The 25,122-nt window shown below is 39.5% G+C and overlaps 2 protein-coding genes across 3 annotated transcripts in view; one reads left to right on the top strand and one right to left on the bottom strand.

The window, feature by feature from the left end:
- LOC107379536 (C-terminal-binding protein 1) overlaps window positions 1–8,529 on the bottom strand; it is a 27,092-nt gene extending 18,563 nt beyond the window's left edge. Inside the window, exon 1 of the mRNA XM_015950330.3 lies at window positions 8,424–8,529. The gene's annotated coding sequence lies outside the window, so the exon portion shown is untranslated. The remainder of the gene's footprint in view (window positions 1–8,423) is intronic.
- maea (macrophage erythroblast attacher, E3 ubiquitin ligase) lies at window positions 7,669–25,122 on the top strand. Of its 2 annotated transcripts, none has more exons than XM_070550421.1 (9): window positions 7,669–7,811; window positions 11,630–11,812; window positions 18,628–18,831; window positions 19,132–19,254; window positions 20,161–20,237; window positions 20,339–20,447; window positions 24,279–24,412; window positions 24,549–24,744; window positions 24,833–25,122. In XM_070550421.1, exons 1-9 carry the CDS (start codon window positions 7,743–7,745, stop codon window positions 24,926–24,928), a joined length of 1,191 nt encoding a protein of 396 aa, XP_070406522.1. In that variant the 5' UTR covers window positions 7,669–7,742; the 3' UTR covers window positions 24,929–25,122. The 2 variants fall into 2 exon arrangements, with proteins under 2 accessions (XP_070406522.1, XP_070406525.1); XM_070550424.1 differs by lacking the exon at window positions 7,669–7,811 and adding an exon at window positions 8,573–8,706.

The raw sequence follows: 25,122 nt of genomic DNA, 5'->3' as shown, positions 1-25,122 counted from the left end.
ATCATTTATCAGTTTCCTCTCAGGTATGCTTACTTGAGGATTTATTTAATGTTTACAACTAAAAATGAAAACTATTATAACTAGTAAAAAACATTTAGAGAATACATACTGTATATTTATAATTTCATGAATAGCAGACAATTTGATAAGATAAATGTGCTGTATTTGCATCTCACTATAATCAACACTTAAAATAAAGCTAAGGTCTTACAGCAGAGCAAAACAGAAAGTAACTCAACCCCCACACTAGTCCTAATTTGACTACAAGTATAGTTATATGATATTGAACTGGTAAACCCTAAGAGTTTTAAACTGGTAAATGTTACTTTTGAATTGGCAGGTTCTTCTTTTGGGGGACATTGATTTACTGTCCAAGGACCTCTATTGCTCCACATCACAGATTTATCCTTCATCTTCATTAAAACATCAACATTTTTTAGCATTTAGCTGCCCTGTGCATCCTAGCTCTGTTAAAAATTGGTTGTGAAATTCTGGGTATACAAAGGAAGTGTGGAGTCAAGTGGAAGTCATTTCATTTCAGATTCAGCTTAGCCTTCATAGTTGTCTAAATCTTTGTCTTCGGTTTTTCTGTTCTACAAATCTTCCCAAATGTGTTAACATTTTTAGTCTTTCCCAGTGAATTTCATGAACCTTCCATTGTGTTTCTGGTAATCAAAATAAACAAATTAGCAAACGGGCTAATCAACTTGAAGCTTGGCTGGTTGCTGTTATGGACACAGTGCTCTGTAACCATTGAATGCATGCAGGCCCTAACTAAAACGCCAAGACTACGCTCTACTGTTGATGCTACATTTCCATCTGTTAAAAAACACATTTTAAATTGAATATCAGGCGCATATAGAAAATGTTATTTTCCATATTTATGATTTGCTAGTTCATAAAACCTTTTTCTGTGAGGGAAACCAAAACCTCCCACCTGGAAGCTTGGCAGTAAAAATTGTGCATTTCAAAAATCACTTTGATTAGATTGTATTAAAGGAGCTGCTTAATAACTCTGAGTAATTTTAGTTCAAAATGATATTTGTCTTTACCATTTCAAGTCTAAAATAGATGTCCCTTCAAGTTTTCCTCAAACGTTATCCCTATCACCCTCATAGAGCATTGCCACCATTGCCCTCTGGGTCCAGTTTCATCCTGACTATTCTGATTTGGATTATTCAAAAGATTCAAACAAATAAGAGTCTATACCATAAAAGTAGTGGGTGGAACCAAACCCTGACACAGAGTTGTGGTGATAGGTTTAGCCCTGCAAGACTAAGTTTGTCATCATCTCTTAAATCACTCGTTATGACCCTGAGCCAGAGAACCCTGATCCAGGCAGTGCACAGTCAAAAGTCACAGAGGGTCCGTGTAATATAAGCCTGCAGCTGCCTGCTCCAAGAGTACCAGCAGCCTTGCTGCACAACAGATGGTGTCGTCATGACTAGGAGACTTACTCATTTCTCACATAAAATGGTAAATAGCCTGTATTTTTATAGCGCCTTCTAGAGTTCTACAACCCCCCAAAGTGCTTTACACCGCATCAGTCATTCACCTATGCATGTACATTCACACACAAAAAGAAAAGGGACAGTTGAATTTATCAATATGATCTTCTGAGCATTTGCAGTTTCATGATTAATCAAAGTAGAAGTTCATTTGTCCACCTTTCATAAAACCTGGTGGATTGCCTACTCATCACTCCGTGTACAAGAACAAAATGTTGAGTTGCTTATGTTGGTGTCTGTAACCAAACACTTAATTTAACATATCCTTTTTTGCAATCGATGCTGGAACTTACTGAAAAGATCTGAGCCTCTTCTTAGCCTTGCTACAAAATAGAAAAATAAAAGTTCCCCCGTTATTTTCCTTTCAGCACTTGAAACAGAACAGCATGATTGAATCTAAGCCAAAAAGCCTATGTGCTAATGTTCTGATCAGAAAGCTACTTTATAATTTGCTGTGGGATTAGGAGATTTGTAAGAAGGGGGATACACAGAAATTTTCACTGAATGTAGACTACTTGGTGTTTGAACAAGCAGCACTGAAGCAGATCTAATATCTTGCTGTAATATTAAATTCAGTAAGTAATGCCTGCTTGGTAGCTAAACCTATTAAATTATTGACTTACAAATACCTTGGTGAGAAATTTCCAGTCCTGATGACACATCTATCATCAAATTAATCAAATGGAACTATGCCAGCTGCACTTCCTACACAAAATCTATTGGAGGGTTTGTTTGGTGACTAAATTCAAACTGATAAGCAGGTGTGAAGTTTTTGAGAAAGTACAGACACATTTATGTTATTGTCCAGACAGATGGTGGCTCCACCCACCTTCTAGACACAAGTCAAACGCTCCCTAGTGGGCAGTAAAACGTGAAGCATGTGATGTGTTTTTAAATCAGCACATAGAAACGATATGTACGGATACGGTGTCTGCTGTTATCGCTCCAAAGAAAACACAAAATATATGAGACAAGGAAGGTAAAAAAAAACTTGTATAAACAAATTTAATTTCACCTTTCAGTCTGTTTTGTGTTCAACCAGAGCATTAATATTCCCAGGCATTTTGGGTGAGGGTGGATGTTTAGCAGCTTCACCCTGTCCTCCTCTTATCTCTCTCTGCACACTGTTTACTCTTTATTTATCAGTCCCTCCACTCCACATCTACCAACACCTCCCCTCTCTCTCCTTTTACCTGCCTTCCTTCTATCTTACCATCTTACTTTGCTGTCTCCTTCCCTCCCGGCTTCCTTTTCAGCCTCATTCACACTCCATCATCCCCACCCCACCCGACCCCACCCCCATTCCCACATCTCACATTCTTTTTCCATCTTTCTCATCGCACGTCTCCACCCTCCCACTCCTCCTCTCAGTAGTCACTGCAGCGTGTCTAATGGTTCTGCTCCTCCTCAGCAGATCCACCACGTGGAGGAAAGATGAGCAGCAGCCCCTGAAAAAAGCTCCCCAACAACTGGCTTTATCAAAACTGACAACCAGCTAGACCCGGAGTTATCACCGACACAAGTCATTAAAAGGACACATGTCTGTATGTGTGCAATAAAACTAGTATCAATATTTAAAAGGACATGCATGCATACATACATACAAACATATATATATATATATATACATATATATATATATATATATATATATATATATATATATATATATATATATATATATATATATATGGAACTACACACAAAATTGGATTTATGGATGCTGACAGTGACCTGCAGAACAATGTGAATGCATGCCTCTACTGAAAAGAGGGCAGATACTGCAGAATGTAGCAATCTAATCTACTGTGGGTCGAGATGGCTCCTGCAGGCATGAAAGATGTAGATATCTGGTGTAAACAAACAAATAACAAAAGGAAGATGGGAAAGAAGTGAAGAAAAAAAGGGTAGAGCATAAGGCACAGCTAGAAGAGATGGAAGATTTGCTACAAAATAGTGAGAACAGGAAGAGTACATGTTGAGAGGAGACAATGGGAAAAGTAAAACCAAATGAAGGGTTAATAATTAAGAAAACTGCCAGATGACTATTTACGGTATGTACTTATTACTACTGAGTATAAATCTAAAGTCATCCTTTACTGATCAAGGAAAAAACTATCCAAGCAATAAATAATAAAAACACGAGATAATTAAACCATCTGTGTCAGTGATGGTAAACAATAGCTAGACAAGACTGAACAATATGATTTAGAATTAGTTTAGTTTATTTCAAACAAAGAAAACATACATTTTTTAAAAAAAATACCACAAACAGAAAAAATACATATCATCCCTTCTTCTGTGTTTGAAAAGGAGTAGGCTGAAGTGGAAACTTATATGTCCCTACCCCTTTATACAAGTAATTTTTACTTGTTTACTAAATCTAACACAAAACCGACATTAAAACAAACAAAATGGTACAAGTCACCAAAAACCACCAAATTATATGGAAAAAAAACAACAAAAGAAAAAAAAAACATCTTTTTACAATTGATACAATTTACTTTTCCTTAGAATAAAGGACACTCACATAAATCATCTATTTTCTACTATATACTTGTTCAGAATATGTTTTTTATAATTCATTTTAAACACATTTATATTTGTACTTACTTTAATTTCTTCTTCTAAATTGTTCCATAATTTAACCCCAATTATTGTGATACACATCTGTTTTAATGTTGTTCTAAACTTATGTATCTTTAAGTTTAGTGTTCCTCTCAGGTTATATCCTCCTTCTCTCTCTGTGAACAGTTTCTGTATTTTATCAGGCATTAATTTATTTCTTACTTTATACATTATTTGTGCTGTTTTGTATTTAACCAAGTCCTGGAACTTCATTATCCGTGTTTTAATAAAAAGTTCATTTGTGTGATCCAAATATCCTGCATTTGTTATTAATCTGATAGCCCTTTTCTGCATTGTTGTTAATGTCTGTAAATGACTTTTGTACGTGTTTCCCCAGACCTCTACACAATAGCTCAAATATGGCAGTAGCATCGTATTGTATAACATATAAAGTGCTTTCTGATTAAAAATATACTTAGCTTTCCCCAATAAAGCAATGCCCCGTGCAAGCTTCCCCCTAACATATTTGATGTGTGGCTTCCAACAGATCCTGCTGTCTATGACCACCCCAAGAAATTTTATTTCATATACTCTCTCAATTTTTACATTATTAATTACTATATCTAATTCATTGTGTCTTCTTTCATTACCAAACAACATAAATTTTGTTTTCTCTAAATTTAGTGACAGTTTATTTACATCAAACCATTTTTTTAATTTATTTATTTCCTGTGTGACCACATCCAGGACCTGTTGCAATTCCACCCCCGAGCAAAAAACATTTGTGTCATCTGCAAACAATACAAACTTCAAAACTTGTGAAACCCTACAAATGTCATTTATGTACATTATGAATAGTTTAGGTCCTAAGACTGATCCTTGAGGCACCCCACATTGTATCTGTCTTAGTCCTGATTTATGTTGATTTATTTGCACGTATTGTTGTCTATTTGATAAATAACTTTTTATCCAGTCCAATACTATACCCCTGAAACCATATTTTTCCATTTTTCTCATCAATACATCATGGTTTACTGTATCGAAAGCTTTCTTCAGATCTAAAAACAACCCTATTGCATGCTTCTTTTTGTCAATGCATTCTGTTATTTCCTCATTAAGATCAATCAGTGCCTGGACTGTTGACCTATTATTCCTGAAGCCATACTGGCATTCCGTCAGCAACTCACATTGATCAACAAAATTATCGAATCTTTTAACAAACAGCTTTTCTAATATTTTGGAAAATTGTGATAGTATTGACACAGGTCTATAATTTGTAAATTGATGCTTATCTCCTGTCTTGTAAATAGGAATTACCCTTGCTACTTTCATGTTATTTGGAAAAAACCCCTTTTGAAAAGAAAGATTACAAATGTGTGTTAATGGTTTTACAATGCCCTCAATCACATATTTCAGTGTTTTCATGTCAATATCGTTCCAGTCTGTACTGGTTTTATTCTTCATATTTCTAACTATCTCATAAATCTCCTTCTCATCAACTGCTCTTAAAAAAACAGACTTTTTATTTCTTTCAACATACTCTGTGGCATCCGTTTGTATCTCATCAACTATTATTTTTTCCTCCAATTTAGATCCTATGTTTACAAAATATTTGTTGAATTCATCCACTGCTTCATTCATGTTTGTAATATTATTTTTTCTCTCTATAAAATGTTGTGGATAGTTATTATTCCCTGTCTCTTTCCTAATTACGCCATTTAATACTTTCCAGATGCCTTTTATGTTGTTTCTATTGTGCTCTAACTTTTTAATAAAATATTCACGTTTACAGCTTCTCACTATATTTAAGTTGACTGCTGTTTTGAACAGAAGAAATTTCAACACTTTCCTTGTGTTCTTTTTCTCATATATATCATGTTTTCTCCCAGAACTTTAATACTTTAACCTTTCACTTTGATCAATGATTGTACTGCTTAGGACTTCATCAGGGTTTTGCTATTTGCCCCTATCTGTTTCTGCATTAGTTACTGATGTCATTTGGGGTTTGGTGCAAACAGGAGTAGCAAATATTACTCGTAACATAATTTTGATCCACATTTGTGCCTTATATTTTACAGTACCCCTACAACTTATCTATGGTTGTTAATTAATTAGATCTGCTGTTGTTGATCCTCTCCTCCATCTGCCATCATTATCAGTGCTGATTTTTAAAAACACACTATTAGGTGCTGGATTTTAGCTTATGGGGGGCAGTGTGCTTCATTTGGAAAACCCTGGAAAATCAGAGCTTATTTGTAACAAGAGTACAGCAAAAATATACTGCATCACAGGGATCATTTAATCGCATTACTTTTTATTGATTTTATTGTTGTGTAATTGCTTGCAGACATAATTAAGATTGAATCACTAATTTGATTGTTAAGAAAACCTTAAAGAAGACTGTAATTCATTTAATAAAATTTGACACATAACACATGAACAAAGATTTTAGACAAGAGCTTTGTGGACCAGGCAGGCAGGTTGGGCAACTTATTATTTATTTATTTTTTACTATACTTATTTCTTTTTTAATATATAATATTCTGGACATAGAACCACCCATTTCTCTCATTTGACTAAATGAAGCAAAATGGGTGGTTTCCATCACCGCCGCATAGCCATGTCAGAATTTTTAAGCTATTGCCCATGCACGTTCTCAGGAGTAACGAACAACAACCCTACACATCTTCTTAGTCCCTACACCCCCAGCAGGTCCCTGAGGTCCAGTGATCAAAGCCTACTGGTTGTGCAGCACCAGGCTAAAGACCAAAGGTGACAGATCATTTGCTGCTGTGGCCCCCAGACTCTGGAACTCTCTTCCCCTGAGTCTGAGATCAGTGGACTCAGTGGTCTCCTTGAAAAAGCAGCTGAAGACTCACGTGTTCAAGCTGGCTTTTGTATGACTTTCTTCACCACTCTCTCTTTATTCTGCTCTCCCCACTTATTCCACCTTCCTCAGGATCCACTGATTTCCCTCTTTCCTATTCACTCTTTCTCTTTCTTAACATTTTTTAATTACAATTGTCTTTTTTTGCACATTTTAAATGTATTTTTAACCATTTTCTAAATTATTTTTTATATTTTTACATTTTTTGTTTTTGTGAAGTGCCTCGTGATTTTTATCTTGAGAGGCGCTATAGAAATGATATCTTCTTCTTCTTCTTCTTCTTCTTCTTCTTCTTCTTCTTCTTCTTCTTCTTCTTCTTCTTCTTCTTCCCATGCAGGATTTAAAACAACACAACCATCCATATCATGAAAACAATTTCAAACTTCTGTATTATCATTTCCTGATAAATAAATAAATAATCTATTGGAGTCAAGACTTGTTACCCACTCAAAACATTACCAAATTCTGAAATCAACAAAAGATGCCCTAAAATCACATACAAATAAAATTCCAAAGCAAGTAAGAATATGAAACCATTTTTAAACCACAGCAGTTGGACTTATTCATGAGCTCACACATAACAGAAATTAGATGCTTTTCAACAAGCTTTGCGTTAAAGAATTATGCAATAAAATCCCATTTTAAAGAACATCTCCGCTTTCCCCGCTAATACCGGGACCGTGTCAAGAGATGGCGGTAGTGAACACTGGAGCCTTTCTGAGTAGCAAGAAAGGAAAAAAGAACAACACAAACAACTACAAGAAAACCACAAAACCAAGATGGCGGTGCAAGAAACAGCGTCCCAACTGTCCATGGCTCTAAAAGTCCAAGAATATCCCACCCTGAAGGTAAACAACTCAAAAACGGGTCGTGATTGACAGTCTAATGTTTAAAATGTTAGCTGGGTGTACGATGGTGTGGTTAGAAACGTTAATTAGTAGCTCATGAGATAGAGACAACGGGAATGTAACAGGGAGGCTAACGTTAGCCGAGCTAGTCTGACCAAGTTCAACACTAACTGGATAATTATAGAAAATATAAAGAGTTTGTGAGGTCTTAGTAGTTGGTGACTGGTTAGTTGTTTGTTCTACCGATGTTTTATTAATGTTTTTAGAGTATGGGCGTCTAACGCTTAACGGCTTCATTTTAAGCTTAATGTGTAAAAATGATCTGAGTCAGCTGGTCAGCTCTAAGTGGAAACCTGTTCGACTCTGATGTAGTGTGAGCCGAGCTGACTGCCACATCCCCGTGGCTAGTTGAAACAAAAAGATAGTTTAACGTTGAGTGGATAACAACCCGAGTCTGAAACAACATGGTTGCTCGTCCTTAACCAAAAAGCCAGACTTGTCGTCAAAGAGATGACATGCAGACGTGATTGGCTTGCTAACATTAGCTCGGCTTTGCTGTCGCTAAACTCGTGTTGGCCATCTTTTGTCTCCACATAACTGGGAACAGCCTACCCTATAACGTCGAGCTGGGAAGTTGTAGGCGGCTGGGGAAGCGTGCACCGCTGGGCGAGAGTCGTTGTCCCCGACGCTGTTATGCAGTGGAAGCCGTGCCGTGAGTTAGCGTAGTGTCATCAGATTCCTGCCGCCTCTGTGCACTTCAAAATGGCCAGTGAGAGAAATCACAGCCGGCTGCCGCACACACGCACTCTTCCTCCATTCCACTGCGACAGCTCTGCTAAAAGGACGAGCTCGAACTAGTCCGGGCTGTTTCCTGCGTGCATCTGCCGAGACAGTCGTGAGTATTAATGTGCGGCTGTGATTAGTGTCGTACCTGACGGGCATGGTATTCGCTGGTGAATATACAGAGGGGTTTCGTGCATCTGGCCGTGTGTTGAATTCCGTGGCTATAGCATGGGGATGTGTCTGCAGCAGGAGGATGATGGGCACCATTTTAAGACATGACTGATGGTTATATTTGGTATCAAATAGGAGTCATCCATAGGAGAGTAGTGCTGATTACGTCCCATGCTAATAAAATGCCTTTACGGACACCCAGATCATGTGTAATCTGCATTACTCACAGAAGGCAGCATGTCCTGGCTTTTGTGTCAGTTTGCGTGTTAGATCAGTGCATGTAAAGGAAAAGGAACTGCATGTACGAACAATAAAATACAATTCATACATGAAAATGATGAGCATGTATGTCATCTATTTTTTAGTTCAGTGTAGGTCCCCTTCAGCCTGGCATTGTAATAGTGCAGATTATACTAGGCTTGCTAAGAATGACCTACACTGGGCTATTAGTGGTAAGAATTATGATTAACATTAGCAAAACCTGTATGTTTGTAGTGGACTCCTTGATGCGGCTTGAAATAATTTCTCTTACAAATCAAACCCATACAATATTTTCCTGGTGCAGGCCTAATGATCCACTGCATTCATGGCTTCATTTTCATTTACCTTAAGGTCATTCAGCAAATGGTTACGTGCAAGTGGTAGATCACCTAAATATCAAAAAGCAGTCCACTTTTTGTAAAATGTCACATTTAAAATCATTTATCTTCATGTTAATTTGCTGGATGCTGTTTCCTGGCACATCTTATTAACAGAAGGCTGCAGTCATTTGTACAAAAAGGCTGAGGCATGGAAATCTGCATTATGTAATATGAGCATAATTAAATTACACATATTACTGTCCTTTTTAGATCATAATTTGTGAAGTAAATGTAGACCTTAATCCCAATGTATTACACATTTTAATGAAGTTGTTAATTGACTTTTTTGGGGGGGGGGGGCATGTTTGTGCCCTTCCTGCATTACATACTTCAGATGAAATCTGCATTGACTTTTTTCAGCTCTTTATAAATTAAATCGTAAAGTGCAATGTCCCTAAAGATACAGTCATCAAGCATTTATTTGACAAATGGCAAATGTAATCAGAATTTATTTAGTTTAGTTTTATTTTAAATTATAAATATGTAGCCATTCACATTTGTGTCAGATAGCTTCTAATCTAAATCTTGCAGCCAGCTGGTTTCATAGACAGCCTGTCACTGCTACCCAACATTCTTGTTGTTCAGTGTCTGCTTACCTTGTCGTGCATCACCCATTTTGGTTCTGTCTGGGGTGTAGCAGCAGCAGTAGCAGCTTGAACAGCTGATTACCTTGGTTCTTACATAAATCACACAGAGACAGGAAGAAGGTAGTAAAGCAGGCCTGATGATGCACTGATCCAAAATGGAAAAGACCACAGTAATCTAACCGTTTTGTATAGATGGTTTTATTCTGTGGAAATGGAAATGTCCTCTACATCCAGTAAATCCTGTCAAAGTAGTTCCTAATTCTGGCTTTCATGTAAGTCTTCTAAACAGCTCCACATGGTTTGGAGTCTTACCCAGCATAAATGTTGAAACACAAAGGCCAAACAAAAGAAAAAAAGCCAAATCCCAACACATAACACAGCTGCAGGACAAGAAGTGCTGGATAAACTGACAAAGACAATTCACTTCCTCCAGTAGCCAAACATTCCTGTAGAGATGTGTTCCTGCCAGTGAAGATACTTGAGAATATTCCCAAGACTACATATGCTATGAAGCACAGTTGCATATTTAAGACATATGGCCCCTCTCTGCTTCTCGGTTCGGAGTCGGATCCCTAAATCCCAACAAGGTTTATTCATCCATGTTGGAACATTCACATAATTTCTCTCTTCAGTCTTAGTGATCTGTGAAATTTACTTGCTTTTACTTGAGAGAAAAAGCTTCTCAGTGGATCACAGCCAGCCTCATGTTCCACCACAAAGGTTGTATGAAATTGATTCAGTAATGTCTAAACTAATTCTTCATGTAGAACAAGAGAAGAAGCTGTGGCTTTATTTCTGGAGACCGTCTGTGCTTACAAACATAAATAACTAAATACCGGCCTTAGTCAGGGTGCGGTAGCACGCTTGCAGTTAGTTCAAAACTCAGCCGCTAGGTTCTTGACAGTCACTAGGCGCAGGGAACATATCACCCCCGTGTTGGCATCCCTTCATTGGCTGCCTGTACAATACAGGGCAAAATTCAAGGTCTTGGTGCTGGCATACAGGGCCTTACACGGAACTGCTCCAGCATATCTTGGCAACCTTTTGCATAGGCATGCCCCCTTGTGGGCTCTTCGCTCAGCCGGCAGGGAGCTGTTGATCGTTCCACGCACTAAGTGCAGGTCATGGGAGGACAGTGCATTCTCTGTGTTGGCACCTGCACTTTGGAACCAGTTGCCTTTGGTTGTGCGTCAGTCACCCTCATTTGGGGTTTTTAAGACTCACCTTAAGACCCATTTTTTTGTCCAGGCTTTTCAGGATTAGCTAATTTTACCCGGTTTTGATGCCCCGGCCTCTTAATCTTTTTCTGGATTTTATTTTTTGCTTTTACTCTCCTCTTTTAATTGATTTTATGCTGGTTTTACGATTGTTATATTTTATTCTGATGGTTTTATGTTTTTATTGTGTCGTGTTCAGCACCTTGGGCGTCAGCATTGGTCGCAGAAGGGGCTTTATAAATAAATGAAAAATGAAAATGTGATTAGATGTGACCATAAATGCAGCATTGTCTGTTGTGGCTGATGCATTATATAGATGTGTCACACAAGTGTGTACAATCATGCTTAAACATTATTTAAAACTAAAGCTCTATAAACAAGGCTGGAGTGGTTAACATGGGCTGAACTTGTTTTCCCAGGTCCCGTATGAGACTCTGAACAAACGTTTCAGAGCAGCTCAGAAAAACATAGACCGGGAGACGAGTCACGTCACCATGGTGGTGGCAGAGCTGGAGAAGACGCTGAGCAGCTTTCCAGTGGTCGACTCGGTGGTGTCGCTGCTGGATGGAGTGGTGGAGAAGCTCAGCGCTCTGAAGAGGAAGGTGGGATAAACAAATGCATCAAACATGCAGCCGTGCTTAAGCTTAGGTTTAATCCTACTAACTGTTAAAGAACCGTTAGTAGAATCTTTGATTATTCACCTTTATTAGTCATCCGTTTAAAGCTGGTACCTTACCCGGCTGCGACTTAATGGAGACACAAAATTGCAAGAAAATATGCAGGTTTTTAGCTCTAGTGGTGCTGAATCATTACGCATTGTCTTTGTGAGAAGTTTCATGTTAGGCTGAAGCCATGTACAGGCAGGTGTCTGGTGAGTTAACCATGTTAGCTTAAACTCTCAATATAGTACAGATTACTATCGTGTACCAGACAATTAAAATAGTATCAGTCAGTTAACATAATATTAATACTACTGAGCGTCAGTCAGCGGTCTCATACTCGTTAATATCTGTTCACCAAACGTAGTTTAGTGCTTAAGAGAGAGGGAGACGCCTGTGATCCGGTTCTGGAGCTCATGCAGGCTTCTGTGAGCTGAATGCGACCCAGACACCAGAGAGCCAGTCGAGTTGGTATTTTTAAAAGCTGTGCATCCTGTCCTGGTGGTCCAGGCGACGGCTCTGATCCGGTTCCAACCCATAAACCAGCTCGACTGGCCCACTGAGCCACACATTTCTTCTGGTGGTCGGTTCTGACCTGGTTCTGACGGTGATCTGAGCTCCAGAAACCCGCGTTTAATTTTTTAAACCTCGCCACGGATCTCCGGAGCCCAGCGCCGACCTCCCTGTCCCGGTACCGACCGATGTGGGCTACAAAAGTCCGTCTTTTCAGCTGCAGAAACGCCCTCAGACACAGAGATAGAGGCTTTGTTTCTCTTATCTGGAAACCCGTGGACTCGTCCAGACAGGCTGGAGTTGTACAGCTTTCACACACTCTAGTTTATGAACATGAACACAACCCAACACTAGTAAACACACACACACACACACTATAGTTTATGAACATGAACACAACCCAACACTAGTAAACACACACACACACTATAGTTTATAAACATGAACACAACCCAACACTAGTAAACACACACACACACTATAGTTTATGAACATGAACACAACCCAACACTAGTAAACACACACACACACACACACACACATACACACACACACACACACACACACACACACACACACACACACACACACACACACACACACACACACTATAGTTTATGAACATGAACACAACCCAACACTAGTAAACACACACACACACACTATAGTTTATAAACATGAACACAACCCAACACTAGTAAACACACACACACACTATAGTTTATGAACATGAACACAACCCAACACTAGTAAACACACACACACACACACACACACACACACACACACACACACACACACACACACACACACACACACACACACACACACTATAGTTTATGAACATGAACACAACCCAACACTAGTAAACACACACACACACTATAGTTTATAAACATGAACACAACCCAACACTAGTAAACACACACACACACTATAGTTTATGAACATGAACACAACCCAACACTAGTAAACACACACACACACACACACACACATACACACACACACACACACACACACACACACACACACACACACACACACACACACACACTATAGTTTATGAACATGAACACAACCCAACACTAGTAAACACACACACACACACACTATAGTTTATGAACATGAACACAACCCAACACTAGTAAACACACACACACACTATAGTTTATAAACATGAACACAACCCAACACTAGTAAACACACACACACACTATAGTTTATGAACATGAACACAACCCAACACTAGTAAACACACACACACACACACACACACACACACACACACACACACACACACACACACACACACACACACACACACTATAGTTTATGAACATGAACACAACCCAACACTAGTAAACACACACACACACTATAGTTTATGAACATGAACACAACCCAACACTAGTAAACACACACACACACACACACACACACACACACACACACACACACACACACACACACTATAGTTTATGAACATGAACACAACCCAACACTAGTAAACACACACACACACTATAGTTTATGAACATGAACACAACCCAACACTAGTAAACACACACACACACACACACACACACACACACACACACACACACACACACACACACACACACACTATAGTTTATGAACATGAACACAACCCAACACTAGTAAACACACACACACACACACACACACACACACACACACACACACACACACACACACTATAGTTTATGAACATGAACACAACCCAACACTAGTAAACACACACACACACACTATAGTTTATGAACATGAACACAACCCAACACTAGTAAACACACACACACACACTATAGTTTATGAACATGAACACAACCCAACACTAGTAAACACACACACACACACACACACACACACACACACACACACACACACACACACACACACACACACACACACACACTATAGTTTATGAACATGAACACAACCCAACACTAGTAAACACACACACACACACACACACACACACACACACACACACACACACACACACACACACACACACACACACACACACACACACACACACACACACTATAGTTTATGAACATGAACACAACCCAACACTAGTAAACACACACACACACACTATAGTTTATGAACATGAACACAACCCAACACTAGTAAACACACACACACACACTATAGTTTATGAACATGAACACAACCCAACACTAGTAAACACACACACACACTATAGTTTATGAACATGAACACAACCCAACACTAGTAAACACACACACACACACACACACACACACACACACACACACACACTATAGTTTATGAACATGAACACAACCCAACACTAGTAAACACACACACACACTATAGTTTTTGAACATGAACACAACCCAACACTAGTAAACACACACACACACACACACTATAGTTTATGAACATGAACACAACCCAACACTAGTAAACACACACACACACTATAGTTTATGAACATGAACACAGCCCAACACTAGTAAACACACACACACACACACACACACACACTATAGTTTATGAACATGAACACAACCCAACACTAGTAAACACACACACACACACACTATAGTTTATGAACATGAACACAACCCAACACTAGTAAACACACACACACACACACACACACACACACACACACACTATAGTTTATGAACATGAACACAACCCAACACTAGTAAACACACACACACACACTATAGTTTATGAACATGAACACAACCCAACACTAGTAAACACACACACACACACACTATAGTTTATGAACATGAACACAACCCAACACTAGTAAACACACACACACACACACACACACACACACACACACACACACACACTATAGTTTATGAACATGAACACAACCCAACACTAGTAAACACACACACACACTATAGTTTATGAACATGAACACAACCCAACACTAGTAAACACACACACACACACACACACACACTATAGTTTATGAACATGAACACAACCCAACACTAGTAAACACACACACACACACACACACACACTATAGTTTATGAACATGAACACAGCCCAACACTAGTAAACACACACACACACACACACACACACTATAGTTTATGAACATGAACACAGCCCAACACTAGTAAACACACACACACACACACTATAGTTTATGAACATGAACACAGCCCAACACTAGTAAACACACACACACACACACACACACTATAGTTTATGAACATGAACACAGCCCAACACTAGTAAACACACACACACACTGTAGGCTTGGGCGGTATCCAAATTTGAATACCGTCTAACTTCCACTTAATTTTACCCCGGTATACGGTGTTACCGTGAATACTTAAAAAGTATGACGTAAGCCTCAAGTGGACCTTCACCTTTCTTAATCCGAATACCAAACAATTACTAAAAAAAATAACAACGCAACTCACATACTATTAACAACTAGGGTTGTCACGGTATGAAAATTTAACCTCACGGTTATTGTGACCAAAATTATCACGGTTTTCGGTATTATCGCGGTATTTTTTAAACGGTGTTGCATATGTTCAGAAAGCATTGATAGTCCTGTTCTACACAAACTGAAATAGTTTTGAAAAGGTTTAACAGTGTTTATTAAACCTAAAATAACACAAAGCCTTAGCAAAAGTGCAACTTTTCACAAGTAAAGGAACAAATAGCTTCTTTTTCTGGAACATGTGCCAGTAGTCAGTGCAGGTTTAAATGATACAAATCCAAACATTCGAAACATAAACAATATGTAAACAAATCAAAGAAACACCACTTGTTTTCTCATATACTTGTTTTCTTCATTATCAAAATGAAAATCTAAAACTCCAGTCCACACTTGACTTGAGCACTGTACAAGTCAACCTTAAAAAAATATGTATTTAAAATAAATAGCCACTTTAAACAAATTACTAAAATAACTACTACACTATGTAATCAAATCCAAATGTTCAAGTATAAATGGCATTGAATAAGTAAACAAATCAATGACAAGGAACTAATTGTATATTTCTCTTCATCATCAACAAATAAGATGCTTCATCCAGCAACAGGGTGTCCGTGACACGGTTTAAATGCTGGCAGAGGGCGCTGCGGCTGCAGTATATAGTGACTCGTTGCATTCTCCCTCAACCAAAAGTCCTCACGTCATGCATTTAAGCTAAAATGCTAATGTTATCTTACCTTGCACTGGCTGTAGAGACGTGGGTGATCGTCACACAGATGTGCCATTAGTTTCGAAGTGTTGCTGCCTTTTGCAGACACTTGTTTCCTGCACGTTCTGCAAACGGGATAGCCGTCTTCTATTAACTGTCCCTCAGCATTTTTCAGAAATCCAAAATATGCCCATACTTCCGATTTAGTCTTCTTTGAGGGCTGATGGATGTCCTGGGCGCTGCCGTCTCCTCCTTCGGCCGTTATTTCAGCTTCAAAGTTTTGGTGCCGTTGCAAACTAAAAGTGCGTGTGCGCGCAGCGGGAACTTCAGCTGAAGCGACGGTGGCTGGTAAGGGTCATCGCGCCGAAACCGCGGCCACGGTAAACCCACCGAGATAATATAGTTTTTTAAAAACTGGACGGTTATTTTTATTGTCAACCTTTTTACCGGGGTTTACCGCTATACCGGTTACCGTGACAACCCTATTAACAACATTTATTAACGCAAAAAACGCAGCTTATAAACAAGTGCAAAGAGTCAACAGTCCAACAGCAATAAATCAACATAAAAACCCAGGACAGCTGTTGTGCGCAAATCAAGTGAACAACTTATCAACGAGCAGCATGAAACAGTGCAAATAGGCCGTAACGGTCAACAAGAGTTGAATAACCATAAACATTGAAATTATAAAAATTATTGCAACCAAAACAACTGCATTAAAATTATAAAAAGAAAACTCCGTCACACGGCCACACGCGTGTGCGCGCGCGCACACACACACAGGAGTGTGAACATTACGGCATGTTGCAGCAAATCTAGTTAAGATTTCTCGCCAGAAAAACCAGCATGTTTACTTTTTCTGGGTTCAAGTTTGCACATTGTGGACCAACAACTTTACCTGCAGTGCTGAAAACCCGCTCCGATGGTGAGCTGGTGGCACAAATACATAGATACCTCCGGGCCAGTCGTGACATCTGGGGAAAACGACTGCCAGCATATTTCCACCAGAGAAGAGGGTCTTCGTCCCCATGAATAACAGCTTCCAAACAGTACGCTGTTATTTCAGCTCCAGCTCGCTGCTCTGTGCTGACGGGACCCTCCGGCGCAGCGTCAGCGGCTCGTTTTTGCAGGAGAGCCCCCAGAGACATATTTTTGCGTGGGGGTTCAGGTTGTGCTCGTTCCTCTATGGTTCGGATGGCCACTGCTTCTGGTGCTGCTTGCCCCTCTAAGCTCACGATCTCAGCCTGTAATTCAGCTTTGATTTCAGCCAGTGCGTTGTCATCAAGCTCATATATGCCACGGTAACGAGGATCGAGGAAAGTGCATTTTCGCATTAATTTGCGCACTGAATCAGATTCATACTTGGCCTCCAGCTTTTTTAGAATTGTGGTTTTTATTGACTTTGTAAGCTGGAGGTCGTCTTCTGATACAGCCAACACGCTCTCCCTGCAGAGCTGGAGTATGGGGAGGATAGTGGAACTGGTCAGTCGCACAGCTGTTTTTCATGACGGTATTGGAACTGACACCGTCGCAATTTTGTAATACCGCGAGTATACGGTAATACCGTAATACCGCCCAAGCCTAACACACTGACTCCATAACACGACCTCTCTACCCTAAAACTAGCCACTCTCCACACTGAGCTGATGCAGCCGAGCTTCTAACTCCCTTTGGTTACGTCAGAGGTTCAGATTTAGAAAAAAGAGCCTTTTTAGAAGCTTTGCTGAGAAAGGCCACTTTTTACTAGAAAACTGCTGTTTTAAAACCAAATATCCACAATAAGCATTTCAAATAGTAGTTTTGGACAGCATTTTATATGAATTAGAAATTTTTTTTACCTGCAATTTGCTCTTTAAATAAAGGTTTTGCATAATGCAAATTGCATTTATTTGCTCTGGCCTTCAGACATTTCCTTTCTGTAATGTACACATCCTAAATATCACTTCCTCTGTTTAACTCTGCCTTTATTAAAATGTTCAACACAAATAACTTAAAAAAAACATATTATAATATTTTTACATTAACTCACTGGAAGCTCCTTACTTGTATTTCTTGAAGGCTGCAGAGTCTATTCAAGCAGAAGACGAGAGCGCCAAGCTATGCAAGCGTCGCATCGAGCACTTGAAGGAGCACAGCAGTGATCAGCCAGCTTCAGTCAGTCTGTGGAAGAAGAAACGCATGGACCGCATGATGGTGGAGCATCTGCTGCGCTGCGGCTACTACAACACAGCTGTCAAACTGGCCAGACAGAGCGGTATAGAGGTATGTTCTTTAAACGAGGAGAATGCAGATTATCCTGAGGTCCACCAAGGGGTTTAAGACTTAACATGTTCCTTATCATGCAGCAAAATGTGGAACTAGTAGAGAACTATTTGTGTGTGGGGGAGAGATGAGGGTTTTGATGATAAAAACAATTTCCCTTTATGGGTTTGTGATGTGACAACGCGGGTTCAGAAGCTGGATGGATGGATGGATGGGTTTGTGATGTGATCTAGTGACTTTTTCTTCTACTTTTCTTCAAAATGTTTTATGACTAAAACATGGCTTGTGTTTTGTTTCTAGGACTTAGTGAACATTGAGATGTTCCTCACAGCAAAGGAGGTAGAGGAGTCTTTGGAGAGGCAGGAGACAGTCACATGTCTGGCCTGGTGCCATGACAACAAGTCCCGTCTCCGCAAGATGAAGGTACTTCATGAACAGTGATGGAAAAAAGCAACACTTAGGATTTTAAGAGGCTAAAGCCAGTGAAATATAAGGTGCAAAAAGTATTTTCTTAATATTTTTTAAGAAACTGTTGATATGAAACTTCTTAAATATGGTCTAAAGTTTAAGCTTAATTGTAGGCTGCTGACTTTAGTTCATCAGATCAGCTGTGTAGCTTGTTTCTGGAAGGATAGCAGCAAGCAAACTAATCTAAAAGTGACGTGTGTGTGTGTGTGTGTGTGTGTGTGTGTGTGTGTGTGTGTGTGTGTGTGTGTGTGTGTGTGTGTGTGTGTGTGTGTGTGTGTCATGAAGACATGAAAGAAATTTGTTGGCATGTCTTATTATTTATATCTGTCTTCTAAATCATATATATGATTGATATTTCATTTTGTAGTTATTAACAGCTTGACTAGTGATGCCTGATTTTAACATTGTGATAAAGGTATAGCTTGTGCACTTCTAAACCCTCTTTTCATTCATAAATCGGCCTCTCGGCACTTTATACGTTTTATCTGGTCTGAAACAATCCTGTTGGAATAGTTTTTTTTGTTTTTTATTTGTTTTTCAAGTCTTGAATCTGAAATCAGCCAATACAATTTAGACGATCACTTATATTCAGTCAATTTAAAGATCAGTGTTTTAATTTAGGGAATATTTGTGTAAATGTTTTTTATTTTTGTGCATCATGTAGTTCAGCTTCATCTCAGCAACAGTAATGCTCACAGACTTCATACTTGCCATGTTGACACCTACCAGCTACAGTTGGCGAGGTTGTGAACATGTTGGACATCATTATTAAAATGGTTTGGAAAAGCTGGTGAAACCAGCCTGCCTGGGTTTCAGTCAGGCATTCTTCATCATGGCCTCTCTTGTCTCTTTCTCTGCCAGAGCTGTCTTGAGTTTAGTCTGAGAATCCAGGAGTTTATCGAGCTCATCAGACAAAACAAGCGCATGGATGCAGTCCGGTACTTAACAAGGACCACAGACTCGCACTCACCACTCACCATACACCTACAGAGGTCTGTTTGTTACTGACTGGGTTTGTGGGTCCCTGTGTGATTTGCAGACATGCAAGGAAGCACTTCAGCCAAGCAGAAGGGGGACAGTTGGATGAGGTTCGGCAGGTGATGGGCATGCTGGCCTTCCCATCAGATACACACATTTCCCCTTATAAGGTAACAAACTGGTTCTGTTGCACAACAAAAAAAACTGCTCCACAGGTGTATTTGTGTAAACACAGCTATTGTTCAGGCAGACCTCCATTTCTCTTGTTAGCTGATGAAGGTGTGTTTACAGTCTGGGAACTACCAATGCTACTTGCTTGAAGTAGAAATTATTATGAGTTCACAGATCAGTAAAAACAAAAAGCTTCTCAACACCTGAATGGCCACTAGAGGACCTCAGTTGTCTTCAAACAGGATAAACTCTTCATTCTGGATAGCTGGACTTGTACTGCTGAACCTAAACAGTGGTGCTTTGTCTGAAACACAAAATACTATAAACACAGAAATCACATCAGTTTTACTAATGACTACACATGCGTTTTTCTAGAAGATGAGATGGACTTTAGAAAGGTTTTTAATTTTTATTTGTATCATTGGGACCACCATCAGTTACAGATGAATTAACACTGTGTTTTTGTACTGATGTTTAAAACGCTGTCTTACCTACAGCTCCAGTTGTTTATCAAATCAAAATCCATTTATGTCGATGAAATTGGGACACTATCAATGTAAAATCACATCCAGAGGTCCAGAGGCTATGCGTGTTGGTCGAGGGTAGTGAATAGAAAAGAAACTTGAAGTTTATATTATCCCTGGATAAATACAGATTTAAAAAGTTACAATTTGATTAATTAATTAAATCCATGCATGTTTATATTTGTGATTGTGTTATTTTCTTCATAAATATGAGTAGGAAAGCAAAAACACTCATTTACAGCTGTAAGCGTATTTCTGTGGTCACAGGATTATCAATGAAGCACAGATAAGATGCTACCATTACTTACTCAGAAGCAGTGGAACATGTTAAATGTTAAACTGTTCATTAACTCCAGATAACCAGAAGTAGCTTCTTTCTGTCTTACATGCATGTTTCTGCATAAGAGACCGTAATGTAACACACTATTAATAATAAAGATGCATGGTTTAGAATGAGCTTCCTGTTTTGAGAAGCGATGTGCTACATGTACACTGATGTTGTTCCCCTGCTTCTGCAGTGTGCTGACAGAATTATCACAGTATCATTGTGTCTGGGCTCCATTTATAGGCCTGTGACAAAGTGACTATGGCCGGATGCAAATTTGTGTCTTTAGGTTCAACCTCAAGTATTTTGGGGGCTTGTTCACGAATGAGAGAAAGAGGGAGCAGGAGATTGAAAGAACAAGACTGTGAATACAAGCAATCGAAATGAGTTTTCTCTGTTGGATGGCTGTGCTCAGCTTTAGAGAAAGAGTGAAGAGCTCAGACATTCGGGAGAGACGGAGTAGAGCTGCTGCTCCTCCATGTTGAGAGGAGCCAGATGGGTACCAAATTCGGTACTTTTTAAGGCATTGACCGAATTCCATAGTAAAGGTCGACGGTCGATCGATATTGGTTTTTCTATTACCAATACCAATACGAGGCGGTCGTGGTCAGCCGATGGCCGATAAGTTCTGCCGATTTCATGGCCGATATCTCGATGTTTGGCACCTTATCAAATTGCTTAAGTATCAATAATAACTGTGAATGCACAAGATTTCTGAATCTAATCAGTTTTTAACCAACTGTTGAATCTTAATTTTGTGCACTGCTCAGTGATAAAATCAAACATTATAACAATATTAATAAAAAAAATACCAATAAACTGACCAGGTATTAAATGTACAAAACGGGCACAAAAAAAAAGAGAGCGATCAGTTGATAATGTTTCAGAGCATTTATTAAGCAGATGTTTTAATAGGGATGTACACATTTACCTGCAAGTAAAAATAAATGCAACTTTAGAATAGAAAGTACCGTCTGAGTACAAATTCACGTCATATGAAACGGTTTCTTGTTTCAGTACGCGTGCCATGTGCCGGCGCATGAGCGTAATAGGGAGCCTAAGTCACTTCTGCATCATGGGTCCCCAGAAGAACGAAAAAATGAATGCAAGTCAACGGGGCTAAAAACACTATTTTCTAACTCGGCTTGTTTTGTAACATGGATTTCACATATGATGTCCGTGAATTTTTAAAGACTCATTTTGATACCAAGAATGTGCTTATTTTCGAACGGGGGGAACAATATTTTAGGTTTTGTGTGAAAATAAGTCCAAGACTACAAATGCGCATCACAACAGTGACGTCATCGAACCAGACACAGAGAAAACTGAGGGAAAAGGGCTGTAAGTTCAGCGAGCTTCCCGCAGGAGAAAAGAACCACCATAAATCTGGCTATGTGGTAAGTAGCAGCTACGTTAGTGGAGAGGAGATTATGTGGTGACGTCACATATGCGACCTGTCAATTTCTAGTTTGTAGTCATGCTATTTATGAACTTTAACAAGCTAATAAATCTCAAAGTACGTGACTGGCGTGGTCAAAGCAAATTAGAAACTAGCATTTTTAGCCCCATTGACTTGCATTCATTTTTTTTTTGTTCTTCCTGGGACCCATGATGCGGAAGTGACTTAGGCTCCCTATGTCATCAGTCACTCTGGGCTAGCTGTAAACAAAGTAGCATGGCAGAGAGGAAGTGTTCTGAAGTTTGGGTCCACTTCACTAAATGGGATGGGTAACTGGGTGATGATGAAACCAGCAACAACGATCTAAGACCGGAGCAGATTAAGGTGATCTGCTAGGTAGGTAAATAAAATGTTTAACATAACGTTAGCTTGATATGTTGGCTTCCGTTCAGCTAATGGTGCATTCACTTTCTACTGGGAACTCCAAAATTCCGACTAGAAGACAGCAAATGCGCTCTAAAGTTTGGCTTCACTTCACTGAATGCGTTGGGCAATTGGGCGGTGATGAGTATGAGGCATCTCAATCTGCTCCCGCAGCAAAATAAACTGTTTAAGATAACGTTAGCTGAGTTTTTGTTTACATAGCTAATGGTGCGTTCATTTTCTCCTTGGAAATTCCAACTCCGTTAGAAAAATAAACAGTCTAAAAATGAACAGCAACAGTAATGAAGATGCACAGTAAATTTAGTTCACAGCAAAGATGTTTGCTTCAGTGTAGTTTATAAAACTACAAGGACCCACCATCTCAGTTTGTCCAGAAGGGAAAGGAGTACATGGAGCTGGTTTTAGTTTGTGAAACACCACAATATTAAAATACAAGCTATTGTATGGTATCTAAGTTTGCTTTAGTTTTATTTGTAGTTCAAAATACATGGTCTCCTCATCAGTTATTCCAGTACATGGAGCTGGGTTTGTTTTTGAGCCATTTAGAGACAGTTGTTGTTAAAGGTTTTCATATTTAAGAATTTTGTACAAACTTTGATGAATTACAAACTGTTTTATGTTATTTATCAAATGTGATTATATATTGGGAAAATAATATATATTTAATTTAAAAAGTGATTTAAATAATTATTTAACACTCAAAAGTATCAAAAATTGGTACCATTAAGTACCGGTATCGATTTGTAGGTACCGGGAATTGGTTCCGTATCGATTCTGTCAAAGGTACCCATCCCTAGAGCCAGCTGAGTTGGTTTGGATATTTAATGAGTACCTCCTGGATGCAACCCAGCGGAGGTGTTTAAGGAGGCCCCCAGGTTGACCAGGCCACACTGGAGGTGTTATTTCTCCACGTTGACCAGGGAATACCTGGGGATCCTGTTGGTGGAGCTGGTGGAGGTCGCTGGGGAAAGGGAGGTTTGGGCCTCTCTGCTGGAGCTGTGACCCAGAATGACATAAGTGGGTGAAAATGGACAGAAAGTTGTGTTCTCGAAGACTTTAGTCTTCAGGATCACAAAATCACACCTGTAAACATCTAAAGTGACGATAAAACTCCTGCCTTTGTCTTTCGTTTCTTTAGGATCTTTTGGATCCAGCTCGCTGGAAGATGTTGATCCAGCAGTTTCGATATGACAACTACAGACTTCACCAGCTGGGAAACAACTCTGTCTTCACCATCACCCTGCAGGCTGGGCTGTCTGCCATCAAGACCCCGTATCCTTCACTTTGCTGTGATTTCAACTCCCGACACCTAACAATGCAAACTGTGGATAATTGTATATAGCTGTCTTCTTATGGGGACACATATGTTGACTAAAAGATGCACCTGATCCTTAACGATCCACATCAGTCAATGCTACAAGGAGGATGGTAGTTCCAAAAACCCAGACTGCCCAGTTTGCAGTAAATCTCTAAACAAACTGGCCCAGCCGCTACCTATGGCTCACTGTGCCAACTCTAGACTAGTGTGTAAGATCTCTGGGGAGGTCATGAATGAAAACAACCCTCCTATGATGCTGCCTAATGGATATGTGTATGGATACAACGTAAGTCCTCCGTGAGATGCAGATCCACATCTGGAATTTCAGAACAGTCCTATAAAGCTGAGTCGTTTATTCTGTTTTTGTTCCCCAGTCCCTGCTATCCATTCGCCAAGATGACAAAGTGGTGTGTCCCAGAACCAAAGAAGTCTTCAACTTCTCTCAGGCAGAAAAGGTCTACATCATGTGATCATTTGAATGATGCTTATAGTGTTAACAAGACCAAATCCTGGCCTGTCATCTGTGACCGGGTTAACTCAAGAGCCACCAGTGGAGCTGTGATCCAGTACCCCCACCCCATTCTGCTAGCTGGTCCATCTCCCCCACCCCCCCAGTGTTGTCTCACAGAAACTGGGCTCTTCTTCTTTCAGACTGTGTTTTAGA

The sequence above is a fragment of the Nothobranchius furzeri genome, chromosome 1, assembly GCF_043380555.1.
Source record: "Nothobranchius furzeri strain GRZ-AD chromosome 1, NfurGRZ-RIMD1, whole genome shotgun sequence".
In the NCBI taxonomy this organism is placed as follows: domain Eukaryota; kingdom Metazoa; phylum Chordata; class Actinopteri; order Cyprinodontiformes; family Nothobranchiidae; genus Nothobranchius; species Nothobranchius furzeri.
Note: the sequence above shows the minus strand (reverse complement) of the source record. Positions and strands in the feature narration are given on the sequence as shown.